Source organism: Macrobrachium rosenbergii, chromosome 26, assembly GCF_040412425.1.
Source record: "Macrobrachium rosenbergii isolate ZJJX-2024 chromosome 26, ASM4041242v1, whole genome shotgun sequence".
Lineage (NCBI taxonomy): Eukaryota > Metazoa > Arthropoda > Malacostraca > Decapoda > Palaemonidae > Macrobrachium > Macrobrachium rosenbergii.
This window is the reverse complement of record NC_089766.1, coordinates 1,162,500-1,176,007: the sequence shown is the minus strand read 5'-3', so window position 1 is coordinate 1,176,007 and position 13,508 is coordinate 1,162,500. Positions and strand designations below refer to the sequence as shown.

The 13,508-nt window shown below is 34.1% G+C and overlaps 1 protein-coding gene across 1 annotated transcript in view; it reads right to left on the bottom strand.

Moving 5' to 3' along the window:
- Window positions 1-2,200, bottom strand: part of LOC136852722 (calphotin-like) — a 3,578-nt gene extending 1,378 nt beyond the window's left edge. The window contains exons 1-2 of the mRNA XM_067127643.1: window positions 2,102-2,200; window positions 1-619 (exon numbers count right to left, since the gene is read on the bottom strand). The exon at window positions 1-619 is cut by the window's left edge and continues 1,378 nt beyond it. Of these exons, the coding sequence (XP_066983744.1) occupies window positions 1-619; window positions 2,102-2,119 (637 nt within the window). The 5' untranslated portion in view covers window positions 2,120-2,200. The remainder of the gene's footprint in view (window positions 620-2,101) is intronic.
- Window positions 2,201-13,508: the final 11,308 nt, after the last annotated feature.

The window sequence follows — 13,508 nt, the reverse complement described above, 5'->3', positions numbered from 1 at the left end:
GGAAGGGAGAAGAGCTCACGGCTGCTGGAATGTCGACGGCGGCCTTCGTGGTAATAACTGGCGCAGGTTTTGGAACAACTGAAGCGGCTGGCATGGGAAGGGGAACTCCCTGGGCGGCCTCTGGAACGCTGAATTTCAAGCCGGGTCCTGGAATCTTCATGACGGCCGGGCTGGAAGAGAGGCCGTGGACGACGGACGCCGCGGCTCCGGTCCTCAGAGTCGGGGCTGGAATCTCGACCTGGAGGGTCGTCTTTGGCATGACGGCGGGGGTTGCTGGAGCTGGAACTGGAACCTGGAAGGTGGTTGGCGTATGGACGGTCCTCTCGACTGGAAGGGGCACTCCATGGGCCACTGGAACGTCGAACCGGATGCCTGGTTTGGGAATCTTCATGACTGCGGGGCTGGAAGACTGACCATGGACAACGGAAGCATCACTTCTCACCGAGGGAGTGGGCAGGGTCTTGACCAGGGGGACGTGGGAGGGAATTGGGATGGACCTGACCTCTGGCATGAGGTGGGTCATGCGGACCTCGGAGACTGTCATGACCTCGTCGCTGTCGTCGTGGTCGTCGTCATCGTCGTCGGCGTAGCAGTAGGCTGCTAGGGCGAAGAGGACCACCTGGAATGGAGCAGATATGTGAATCAAAAATGGAGTAATATTATTATTATTATACTAATAACAAGTATAATAATAACAATATAATTTCCACTATTGTTTGTGGGGTGGCAACTCTCTCTCTCTCTCTTTTTACCGAGACCTTGTGTATGGGTCTCTCTCTCTCTCTCTCTCTGTCTCTCTCTAATATATATCTCTTTGTTGTGGGATTTGTTGTGGATGATTCTCTCTTTTACCCAGACCTTGTGTATGGCTCTCTCTCTCTCTCTCTCTCTCTCTCTCTTCTCTCTCTCTCTCTCTCTCTCTCTCTCTATAATATATATCTATATATATAAATTTACTTTACTGTGGGATGATTCGTCTTTTTACCCAGACCTTGTGTATGGGTCCTTCTCTCTCTCTCTCTCTCTCTCTCTCTCTCTCTCTCTCTCTCTCTCTCTCTGTATGGGCACCTTGCCCTTGGGAAGTATCCTTGTTTTTTGGGGCAATAGCCTTGACGTTGCCCTTTTTGTACAGTGTCCTTGAGAATACCAAGATTTGAACATCAATGTTGAATATTTAATTTTTAAAATTTTGTCTTTATCTTTTTAATTTATTCCTTATTTCATTGAGGTTCCTAAGCCAGAGTTTTAAATTTTGAATAACCAGAATTCAAATTTTTGGTGATTTTGTATATATATATATATATATATATATATATATATATATATATATATATATATATATATATATATATATATATATATATATATATTTATATATATAGGAAAGGCGTCCTCGTCCTCTAACAGTTTATTTTCAATGCCGACGTTTCATGACGAATTCCAAGTCGCATTTTCAAGGCTATGAAATATAATTTGCGAACATTATTAACAAATTAATTCATGGAGATACGCAATGGCAACAGCTCTTTGTGAAGTGAAAACATTTAAAACAAAACACCTAATTCCAAGACAAACCCATTATAAGTAAAAGGAGTTCACTAAAATCTTAAAACAAATGTGTGTATGTATATATATATATATATATATATATATATATATATATATATATATATATATATATATATATATATATGACTGAAATATTTTCTGTTAAAACAGGATTCCATCAAATATAAGGGAGCCTACAGAAATGCCAGAATGTGGAAAATAAAGGCTATATTTCAGAGACGAAACTGTCTCTCTCCCATTCACTATTTGCCTGAGGAGAGAGACAGTTTGGTCTCTGAAATATAGCTTTTATTTTCCACAATTTGGCGTTTCTATGTGCTCCCTTATATTTGATATATACATATTATGTGTTTGTGTGTGTGTGTGTGTGTGTGTGTTTGCATAAATTAAAAACTAAAGAAATTTGAAACAAACTATGCACTTAGCATTTCCCTTAACTAGGTATACACTGATATACACATTCTTTTAAGTACCAAAACACTCCCAACTCCTCACAAGGAACACTAAACAAACACACCCGTCGTCTACTTACAACGATCTTCAGCTTCATGTCGAAGGAGAGACACAAACGCTCACAAACAAACACCACAGACACACAAACGATCGAATCCTTTCCCAGGCCGAGTGAAGATGCGATGTGATGCCTGGCAGATGGTAGGGTGACCCTTATATAGTTGCTCATCTTCGACCACACCCGTGCCCCGTTCCAGTTGGGGTATCTTGGTAACTGCTCCTTTTAGTGCGGGGGGTATAATGGGAAGGGATGGGGAGGGGATGGGAGGGCGTGGGGAGGGGGGAAATAGGGTATCTTTCCTTTTGTCTATGCTGTGTTAGTAGTAGTAGATTGGGAGGAAGGGGGTTGTCCTTGTAACGGCTCTGCGTTGGTGTTGCAGTTTTGTCTGAGGTCAGTTTTTGTGGTTTTATATTATTATTATTATTATTATTATTATTATTATTATTATTATTATTATTATTATTATTTAAAAACATATATATATATATATGTATATGTTTCTCGAGATTGGAAGGGCTGCGTAAATCCTTATTGATAGGACTGTCTTACTCCTTTATTGAGTGGATCGTCCCGTGCCTTTATTGCTGTAGGACTGCCATTTCCATTATTGGTAGGATCGTCTATAACACTTAACTGATTGGGTCGTCCCATTGCCCTTTTATAGGATCGTCCCATTGCTTTACTGATAGGATACCTTTATAGGATTGTGTCATTACTTAATTGGTAGGATCGTTCCAATTCCTTTATTGATAGGATCACCCTGATTCATTTATTGATGGGATCGTGTAATTTCATTATTGATGGGATCAGCAAATTCCTTCATAAGTAGGATCGTTCCAATTCTTTATTTATAGGATCGTTCCAGTTCCTTTATTAATAAGATCGTTCCAATTCCTTTATCGATAGGATCGTTCCAATTCCTTTTCTGGTAGGATCGTTCCGATTCATTCATTGATAGGATTGTTCCTATTCCTGTATTGATAGGATCCTTCCAGTTCCTTTACTGGTAGGATCATTCTGATTTCTTTATTGACAGGATCGTTCCAATTCATTTATTGATGGGATTGTTCCTATTCCTTTATTGATCGGATCGTTCTGATTCCTATACTAGTAAGATCGTTCTGATTCCGTTATTGACAGGATCGTTCCTATTCCTTTATTGATAAGATCGTTCGAATTCCTTTATTGGTAGGATCGTTCCTATTCCTTTATTGATAAGATTGTTCCAATTCCTTTATTGATAAGATCATTCCAATTCCTTTATTGATAAGATCGTTCCAGTAGCTTTATTGATAAGATCGTTACAATTCCTTTATTGATAAGATCGTTACAATTCCTTTATTGATAAGATCATTCCAATGCCTTTATTGATAAGATCGTTCCAATTTCTTTATTGATAAGATTGTTCCAGTACCTTTATTGATAAGATCGTTACAATTCCTTTATTGATAAGATCGTTCCAATTCCTTTATTGATAAGATCGTTCCAAATTCTTTATTGATAAGATTGTTCCAGTACCTTTATTGATAAGATCGTTACAATTCCTTTATTGATAAGATTGTTCCAATTCCTTTATTGATAAGATCGTTCCAATGCCTTTATTGATAAGATCGTTCCAATACCTTTATTGATAAGATCGTTCCAATTTCTTTATTGATAAGATCGTTCCAGTACCTTTATTGATAAGATCGTTACAGTTCCTTTATTGATAAGATCGTTCCAATTCCTTTATTGATAAGATTGTTCCAATACCTTTATTGATAAGATCGTTCCAATTCCTTTATTGATAAGATCATTCCAGTACCTTTATTGATAAGATCGTTCCAATACCTTTATTGATAAGATCTTTCCAATTCCTCTATTGATAAGATCGTTCCAATTCCTTTATTGATAAGATTGTTCCAATTCCTTTATTGATAAGATTGTTCCAATTCCTTTATTGATAAGATCGTTCCAATACCTTTATTGATAAGATCGTTCCAGTACCTTTATTGATAAGATCTTTCCAATTCCTCTATTGATAAGATCGTTCCAATTCCTTTATTGATAAGATTGTTCCAATTCCTTTATTGATAAGATTGTTCCAATTCCTTTATTGATAAGATCGTTCCAATACCTTTATTGATAAGATCGTTCCAATACCTTTATTGATAAGATCGTTCCAATACCTTTATTGATAAGATAGTTCCAATTCCTTTATTGATAAGATCATTCCAGTACCTTTATTGATAAGATCGTTCCAATACCTTTATTGATTATTGATAAGATCGTTCCAATTCCTTTATTGATAAGATTGTTCCAATTCCTTTATTGATAAGATTGTTCCAATTCCTTTATTGATAAGATCGTTCCAATACCTTTATTGATAAGATCGTTCCAATACCTTTATTGATAAGATCGTTCCAGTACCTTTATTGATAAGATCGTTCCAATTCCTTTATTGATAAGATCCTTTATTGATAAGATTGTTCCAATTCCTTTATTGATAAGATCGTTCCAATACCTTTATTGATAAGATCGTTCCAGTACCTTTATTGATAAGATCTTTCCAATTCCTCTATTGATAAGATCGTTCCAATTCCTTTATTGATAAGATTGTTCCAATTCCTTTATTGATAAGATTGTTCCAATTCCTTTAATGATAAGATCGTTCCAATACCTTTATTGATAAGATCGTTCCAATACCTTTATTGATAAGATCGTTCCAATACCTTTATTGATAAGATCGTTCCAATACCTTTATTGATAAGATCGTTCCAATTCCTTTATTGGTAGGATCGTTCCAATTCCTTTATTGCGAGGATCGTTCCAACACCTTCATTGGTAGGATCGTTCAGCTGGCCATGACAAATATTTCTCGATATGAATAGTTGAATTAATGTTTTTTAAGTGTCATAACCAAAGTTTTCTTTATAATATTGTAAATGTTCATGTTTTTCTAATATTTTTATGGTAATGTAGATATTATTATTATTATTATTATTATTATTATTATTATTATTATTATTATTATTATAAGTATACTTTTATTTTAATTTTTATGGTAATATCAATATTATTATTATTATTATTATTATTATTATTATTATTATTATTATAAAAAGAATATTATTATTTTTAATTTTTATAAAATCAATATTATTTTTAATTTTATTATTAAAATCATTATTATTTTATTATTATTATTATTATTATTATTATTATTATTATTATTATTATTATTATTATTATTATTATTAGTCCCCTTAACAAAATGAATTCAAGTGACGACACCCAAACTCACCTTGAAGATTTTCAACGCTTTTATTTACTTGTATTTTTTTGTTTTTGCTTTTGTCAAGGAGACGGCACCCGTGTCCTTGTCACCTTGCCTTTTGCGTAATACTGAATTCGGAGACAATCTCTTGCTTGTCGTACTTAGAGTTTTATTAGTTTTCTGTAAAAGAAAACTGTTGTGAAGGCTTTGTCTGTCCGTCCGCACTTTTTTCTGTCCGCACTTTTTTCTGTCCGCAGTTTTTCCGTCCGCACTTTCTTCTGTCGGGACTTTTTCTGTCCGCACAGAAAACTCGATTGCGCCGAAGTTTCTCGTTTTTGTTTTGTGACCAAAGTGTTCATAAAAAATTTTTTTCTGAAATGTATCTCTATATTGAATTGACCCAATTTGAATAAAAGTAAAGATTTGAGTGAAAAAAATTTTTAAAATGGATTTGCGGCTGCAGAATCGACCTCATTTAAATAAAAAATATGATTTTAATACTAATTTTTAAAAAAATTTATGCATTTATGTCTATTGAATCGACCTAATCTAAGTTTTAAAAAATGATTTGAATAAAGTTTTTTATGGATGCAAGTGTCTTTAAAATGGATCAAATTGGAATTTAAAAAAAAAAAGTTTAAAAATTTTTTAAATTGTATTTTTGCCTACAGAATATATTTATGTATTGTGATTGACTTATAGATCGTAGAGCTGATTTGAATAATAATAATAATAATAATAATAATAATAATAATAATAATAATAATAATAATAATAATAATAATAATAATAATAATAATTTTGTTAATTATGTGTCTTGAGAACTGACCTCATTTTGAATTTTTAAAATTAAAAAACATTTTAGAACATTTTAAAAATGCGTTTGTGTCTATATAATCTATTTGTGTTTTGTGGCTGAATTTTGGATTTTCGAACTGATTTTAATTAAAAAAAAAAGTAAAAAATGCGCCGAAGTTTCTTCGGCGCAATCGAGTTTTCTGTACAACGCATAATCAAGGCCACCGAAAATAGATCTGTCTTCGGTAGTCTCGGTATAATGCTGTATGAGCCGCGGCCCATGAAACTCTCAGCCGGCCGTGGTGGTATGTGTTGTTGCGTTGCCAGAAGCACGATTGTGGCTAACTTTAACTTTAAATAAAATAAAAACTACTGAAGAGGCTAGAGGGCTGCAATTTGGTATGTTTGATGATTGGAGGGTGGATGATCAACGTGCCAATTTGCAGCCCTCTAGCCTCGGTAGTTTTTAAGATCTGAGGGCGGACAGAATAAAGTGCGGACGGACAGACAAAGCCGGCACAATAGTTTTCTTTTGCAGAAAACTAAAAAGTGTCTGTCCATATAATCGACCTATTTTGAATACAATGAAAAAGAATGTTTTTAAAAATTGTTAAAACTGTTATTTTGTGTCTATATTGTGCACCGTTGAAATTATGTTAATTAAAATGTGTCTAGAATTGACTTAATTTGAATTTAAAAACATTTATAAACAATTTTTGTTTTTAAAAGAGAATCCATTGAGGATTAGGGGTAGCAAGAACCCCCGCCCCCTCCCAACTATTACGGTTTAAAAAAAAAAGGACCCACCCATTTTCGGCGAATCGAGACCTTCCTGAAGTGTAATATTATGCAACTGCAGCAGCCCTCTGAAGCAACAGGTTTGGCCCCCCCCCCAACCCCCCCCATCTCGTTGGTAAATCGCCGGTTTGGGCGATTTCCCTTTCCGCTTTAGGGAGGAATGACTCTCTCTCTCTCTCTCTCTCTCTCTCTCTCTCTCTCTCTCTCTCTCTCTCTCGTGCGCGAAGAGCTGGTTTAGATGAGTCCTCCCAGAAAAAGAATCGACCGGTTTTTTTTGCTCACTTGTATTGCTTAGCAACGGAGTTTATTTCTCTCTCTCTCTCTCTCTCTCTCTTCTTCTTCTTCTTCTTCTTCTTCTGCTCCGTAGTCCAATATGGCGGAATGTGGCCCCACCTAGACCGGTTTTTCGCAGAGAGGGAAAACTGCTTTAGATACATAGATGTACGGATAGACGCAGTCATGTGTTTATATTATTCTTGTATACAAACATCACGTTTGGTGTACATATACATATGTATACATACACGTGTGTGTGTTTTACAAGTGTACATTCATACAAACACACCGCCTACTCAGTCTCACAGCATGTTTGTATTATTATTCATGTTTAGAAAAATCACGTTCATGTACATTTATGCACACCCACACACGCGCGTGTGTATGTATGTTTTACAAGTGTACACTTTTATACATTTGTACATTTACACAACTACACCCTGGCTAACCTTCAACTCCTGAAACTTACATAACAATTGGGGGAAAGTCCTGTAGCCCTTTATATAAGAAGACCCCAATTTTTTGGGATACCTGGGCGTTGGCCCCCTGAGGGCACAGAAACTACGTTGGGCAGGGCGTGGCATTTCCTAAGGTCGCCACCAACACCATCATCATTATCTTCTTCTCCCACGTTGGCTCAATGTATAACTGATTTTGAGACCCTCTCTAAGTGTTGTAGACTGGTCCTTTGTGGGGTTCAGTTTTAGGGGGGGTGAGTTTTAGGGGCTGAATTTTTGAGAGGGGGTGGGCATATATATATATATATATATATATATATATATATATATATATATATATATATATATATATATATATATATATATATATATATATATATATATATATATATATATATATATATATATATATATATATATATATATATATATATATATATATATATATATATATATAAGCTATTATGAATTTCAATGAAAATTATGCTAGGGATATTAACAGGGTATCCTAAAATCCTACTGTAATCCTTACAGTAGGATTTAGAATGCCCTGTTGACTTCCCTAAAATCCTACTGTAAGGATTTCACTAGGATTTTAGGACACCCTGTTGATATCCCTAACAGTAGGATTTAGGATACCCTGTTGATTCCCTAAAATCCTATTGTAAGGATCCTTACAGTAGGATTTTATGGAAATCAACAGGGCATCCTAAAATCCTACTCTAATCCTTACAGTAGGATTTTAGGATACACTTGATATCCCCAGCATAATTTTCATTTGAATTTATAATTTTTCAGTGAATTAATTAAAATTTTGGTTTAAACTAAATTTTAAAAAAAATTAGGAATAAAATATCAGATGAAATATGGCTACAGTAAATTGTTAGAAAATCGTAATTAATATTTTGTATTATCAAATGAAGTATGGTTACAGTGCCAGTACAGAAATGTTAAGATGTTAATTATTGTTACAAATAGAGGACGCTGTTGTCTCATACAGTGCTGTGCTTTTGAATTTTTTTTTCCGGTATTTAATTAGTTTTTGAGGATACATAATTAATTAGTCTTGAGATACATAATTAGTTTTGAGGATACATGATCAATTAATTAGTTTTTGAAGATGCATAATTAGTCTTGAGATACATAATTAGTTTTGAGGATACATGATCAATTAATTAGTTTTTGAAGATGCATAATTAGTCTTGAGATACATAATTAGTTTTGAGGATACATGATCAATTAATTAGTTTTTGAAGATGCATAATTAGTCTTGAGATACATAATTAGTTTTGAGGATACATGATCAGTTAATTAGTTTTTGAAGATGCATAATTAGTCTTGAGATACATAATTAGTTTTGAGGATACATGATCAATTAATTAGTTTTTGAAGATGATGCATAATTAATTAGTTTTGAGATACATAATTAGTTTTGAGGATACACGATCAAATAATTAGTTTTTGAAGATGCATAATTAATTAGTCTTGAGATACATATTTAGTTTTGAGGATACACGATCAAATAATTAGTTTTTGAGGATACATAATTAATTAGTCTTGAGATACATATTTAGTTTTGAGGATACACGATCAATTAATTAGTTTTTGAGAATACATAATTAATCTTTCGATACATAATTAGTTTTGAGGATGGGATGTATAATTTAATTCTGTTGAGGATACATGGTCAATTAATTAGTTTTTGAGAGTACATTATTTAACTAGGTTTGGAGAAGACATTTAAACTAGTTTTTGAGAATACATTATTTAACTAGTTTTTGAAAATACATTATTAATTAGTTTTGAGAATACATTATTTAACTAGTTTTTGAGAATACATTATTGATTAGTTTTGAGAATACAATTTTCAACTAGTTTTGAGAATACATTCTTAACTAGTTTTGAGAATACATTATTAATTAGTTTTGAGAGTACATTATTTAACTAGTTTTTGAGAAAATTAGTTTTGAGAATACATGATTTAACTAGTTTTTGAGAATACATTGTTTAACTAGGTATGGAGAATACACTATTCAACTAGTTTTGAGAATACTTTAGTTTTGGATACATCGCAGATTAATTAATTTCAGAATATATGAGTTTTGCAGATACACCAATTATTAACTAGTTCCGGACATATGCAATCAAGAATTAACTCAAGTGTTTATATTTATTTATGTTTTAGTTATTTGTGAGGATACAAATGGTACCCTTGCAAAGTGTTAGCTATAATTAACTACCTTGTCAATAAGTGAGGATACTGTATCAGATATTGACAAGCCTAACGTAATATTTATAACTCTACCATCAATAACTACTTATGGTAAAGTAATCAATTATATTCAATAATCACTCGTATGGATTACTTTATACTCAAGTTTATTATATTTGATTTATATTTGTAATACGTTTTTATGTTTTATTTGATTTTATAAGGTCTCTAGGGCCTTCATACTTAGAATATTTCCGCGTGGATAGGAGCTTGCAGCAGCCTCTCTCTCTCTCTCTCTCTCTCTCTCTCTCTCTCTCTCTCTCTCTCTCTCTCTCATTTTCTTTTGCCTGTTGTAAATTTTAACTGTTTTAGTACAATGGGTCGTTATACTTAAAACATTTTCACATCAGTTTGGGCTTATAGCCTCTCTCTCTCTCTCTCTCTCTCTCTCTCTCTCTCTCTCTCTCTCTCTCTCTCTCTCTCTCTCTCACACAAATCTATTTTCTTTTACCTATTTTAAATTTTAACCGTTTTAGTACAATGGGTCCTTTTACATATCACATTTTCACATCAATTTGAGCTTATAGCCTCTCTCTCTCTCTCTCTCTCTCTCTCTCTCTCTCTCTCTCTCTCTCTCTCTCTCTCTCTCTATTTCTCTCACACACAAATTCATTTTCTTTTGCCTGTGGTAAATTCAACCTATTTTTTTGTACAATGGGTCTTGTTACCTACCACATTTTCACATGAATTTTAGACTACAGCCCCCCTCTCTCTCTCTCTCTCTCTCTCTCTCTCTCTCTCTCTCTCTCTCTCTCTCTCTCTCTCTCTCTCTTTATAAGGACGCTGAGGACAAATTTACTTTAGTGAGGATGAATTCCCAGTTGTTAACGAAGCCGCCATCTTGTGGCCGAAGACAGTGTCAGGTTTGGGTCAAGTCGTACGTATCGGTCGTACCACATACCTCAAAGAAACCAGAATTTAAAGCTTATTTATGCTTATTTAAGCTTGATCTAAGCCGCTGCTGTTGGTTTTGATGATTAAGCTGCTTTATGTCACGTTGATATAGAGCACTAAAGCTGGTTGGATGTAATATGACCAGCTTGTTTGAAACGCTAATAGCACGAAGCTTAGTTCAAGCGTTTCTCTGCTTTTAAATGAAACGTGACGGGGATTTTAATCGCCAGGGTTATTTCCACAGCATTTTCGTTGACCTTGACCTCTCCTGCAAGGTCACACAACCGCTTGAGAGGTCAAAACGCGTTAATTAATGACTTAGTTCAAAAGCTAAAAATACTTATTATTTATTTTCTCAGTATCTCGGAAATTGACCTCCACAATAAACGAAGGATTAAAAATCCTTAAGAAATCTATCATCTTTCAACATCTATAAAATTCCTTGACGTGTATTAAAGACTAAGAGAGTATTTAACATTATGAAATATATATTACATAGATTTTATAGGCCTAGAGAATGACGTGACGTCACTACATGTGTGTTGTTTGATAGGGCGAAGGTTTCATGTGTGGACGAGTAAACACTCAATGTAGTATAGTTCTTGAATCAATGACTGTTTGGACCCAGTAATGGGCTTGTGGGTGAATACAGTGGTTTAATGATATCTAATTAAGGTCAGTAATTATTAGTATGTACTGTGTAAAGGTTCTGCTACTTTTGGGTAACTTGTAATTAGACAGTTCATACCCTTTCAAGTAAGTTGTACACCTTGTACACTAGTTAAAGGTTCTGCTATTAGGGTGTAAGTAGGTAATTAATTAATTACATTATATATACCTTTTAAAGGTTCTAGTATTTTCAAGCAGGTTCGTTTTGATTAAGTTGTAGTTAGGTAATTACTGTTTTAAGGTTGTACTACTTTAGATTCACTTGTAATTAATTACCTTGTGTACTTTTTAAAAGGTTCCCTTTTCAATTTTTTTTTTACCTAAATTGAGATTGTTTAGAACATTACTCGCATATTGCGTAATTTTTCAATCGTAATTTCACCCTTTTATATATATTTTTTTGTTATTTCTGGTGATAGAAATTCATTTCTCGCTGTAATGTGGTTCGGATTCCACAATAAGCTGTAGGTCCCGTTGCTAGGTAACCAGTTGGTTCTTAGCCGTGTAAAGTTCTTCATTCGATGGGTGGGTAGAGCTCTCGGCTAGCACGCAGTTGTCCCAGCGTTCGACTCTCCGACCGACCAGTGAAGAATTAGAGGAATTTATTTCTGGTGATAGAAATTCATTTCTTGGTATAATGTGGTTCGGATTCCACAATAAGCTGTAGGGCCCGTTGCTAGGTAACCGTTATCAGACACGTAAAATAAGTCTAATCCTTCGGGCCAGCCCTAGGAGAGCTGTTCATCAGCACAGTGGTCTGGTTAAACTAAGATATACTTAACTTTGTGTATTGTCTTTTACTTTCTCCAGTTATTTTCTTTTACAGTTTTAATTTTAGAAAATACTGCCCATCTGTCTGGGTATCAAAACCTGCCCGAGGTCATCATTTTATTTTCCTTACTTCCAGTAGCAGTTACTGTATAATGAAGCAGGCAATATCTTTTTATTACAAAGCACCTTCCCGTTTCTCCTTATTTTTGCTTGCGTAGTGGGACAGAATGGTCTTAAAAGTCTGTAAAATATTTTTTTTTCAGCTTCCAAAGTAACGTTTATGTAGATGAAAGACATCATTCAATATAGCCTACTTGTCGACAGGAGACTCCATGGTCGTCCATTTCTCTCGTGACGTTTCAGTGCTACCTTTGGCGTGGTTTATAATAAAGGTTAAACTAAACCAAGCTGTTTTTTTTCCAGTGACTTGTGAGATTTGAGACCCCATAGTTGTCAGAGCATAAAAGGTAGCTGTGAATTATATTAACAGCTAACCTTTATGCTTTGACAACTATGGGGTGTCACGTCTCAAAAGTCACTGAAAAAAAAAATGGCTTGTTGTGGGTTGCTTAAAAAACCTCTGAATGTCTAAATTACTTGGTTTAGTTTGACCTTTATTGCTCCTGGGAGCAGATAAATTTTTTTTTAGTTTCAGATGCTAAAAGAACAAGCTTTTTACACATCTGGTGGTTTAGGACCAGTCTAGAGGTCCATATCTGGCTTCTTACAGGCTGGTCTACTTTTGGTCAAGGTGCACCAGAAATGGTACATTTTAGTTCCATGGTACAGTATCATTAAAATTTAATGGTTAATGGCTGAAAGTATAAGAACAAACAAACCTATTAATTACATATTGCCAGTTGGGCCTAATATAAGTGATCCATACAAAACCTCGTAATTCATTAATTCCAAATTACGTTTGATAGAAAACCTCGTGATTCATTAATCTCAAATTACATTTGATAGAATACCACTTGATTCATTAATCCCAAATTACATTTGATAGAAAACCTCTTGATTCATTAATCCCAAGTTACATTTGATAGAAAACCTCTTGATTCATTAATCTTAAATTACATTTGATAGAAAACCTCTGAATTCGTTAATCAAGTTGCATTTGATAGAAAACCTCTGAATTTGTTAATCCCAATTGCATTTGATAGAAAACTTCTTAATCTCAAAAATTAAGTCAAATACATTTGGCAGGTTTTTATTCAAAATGTCTGCCGCTAT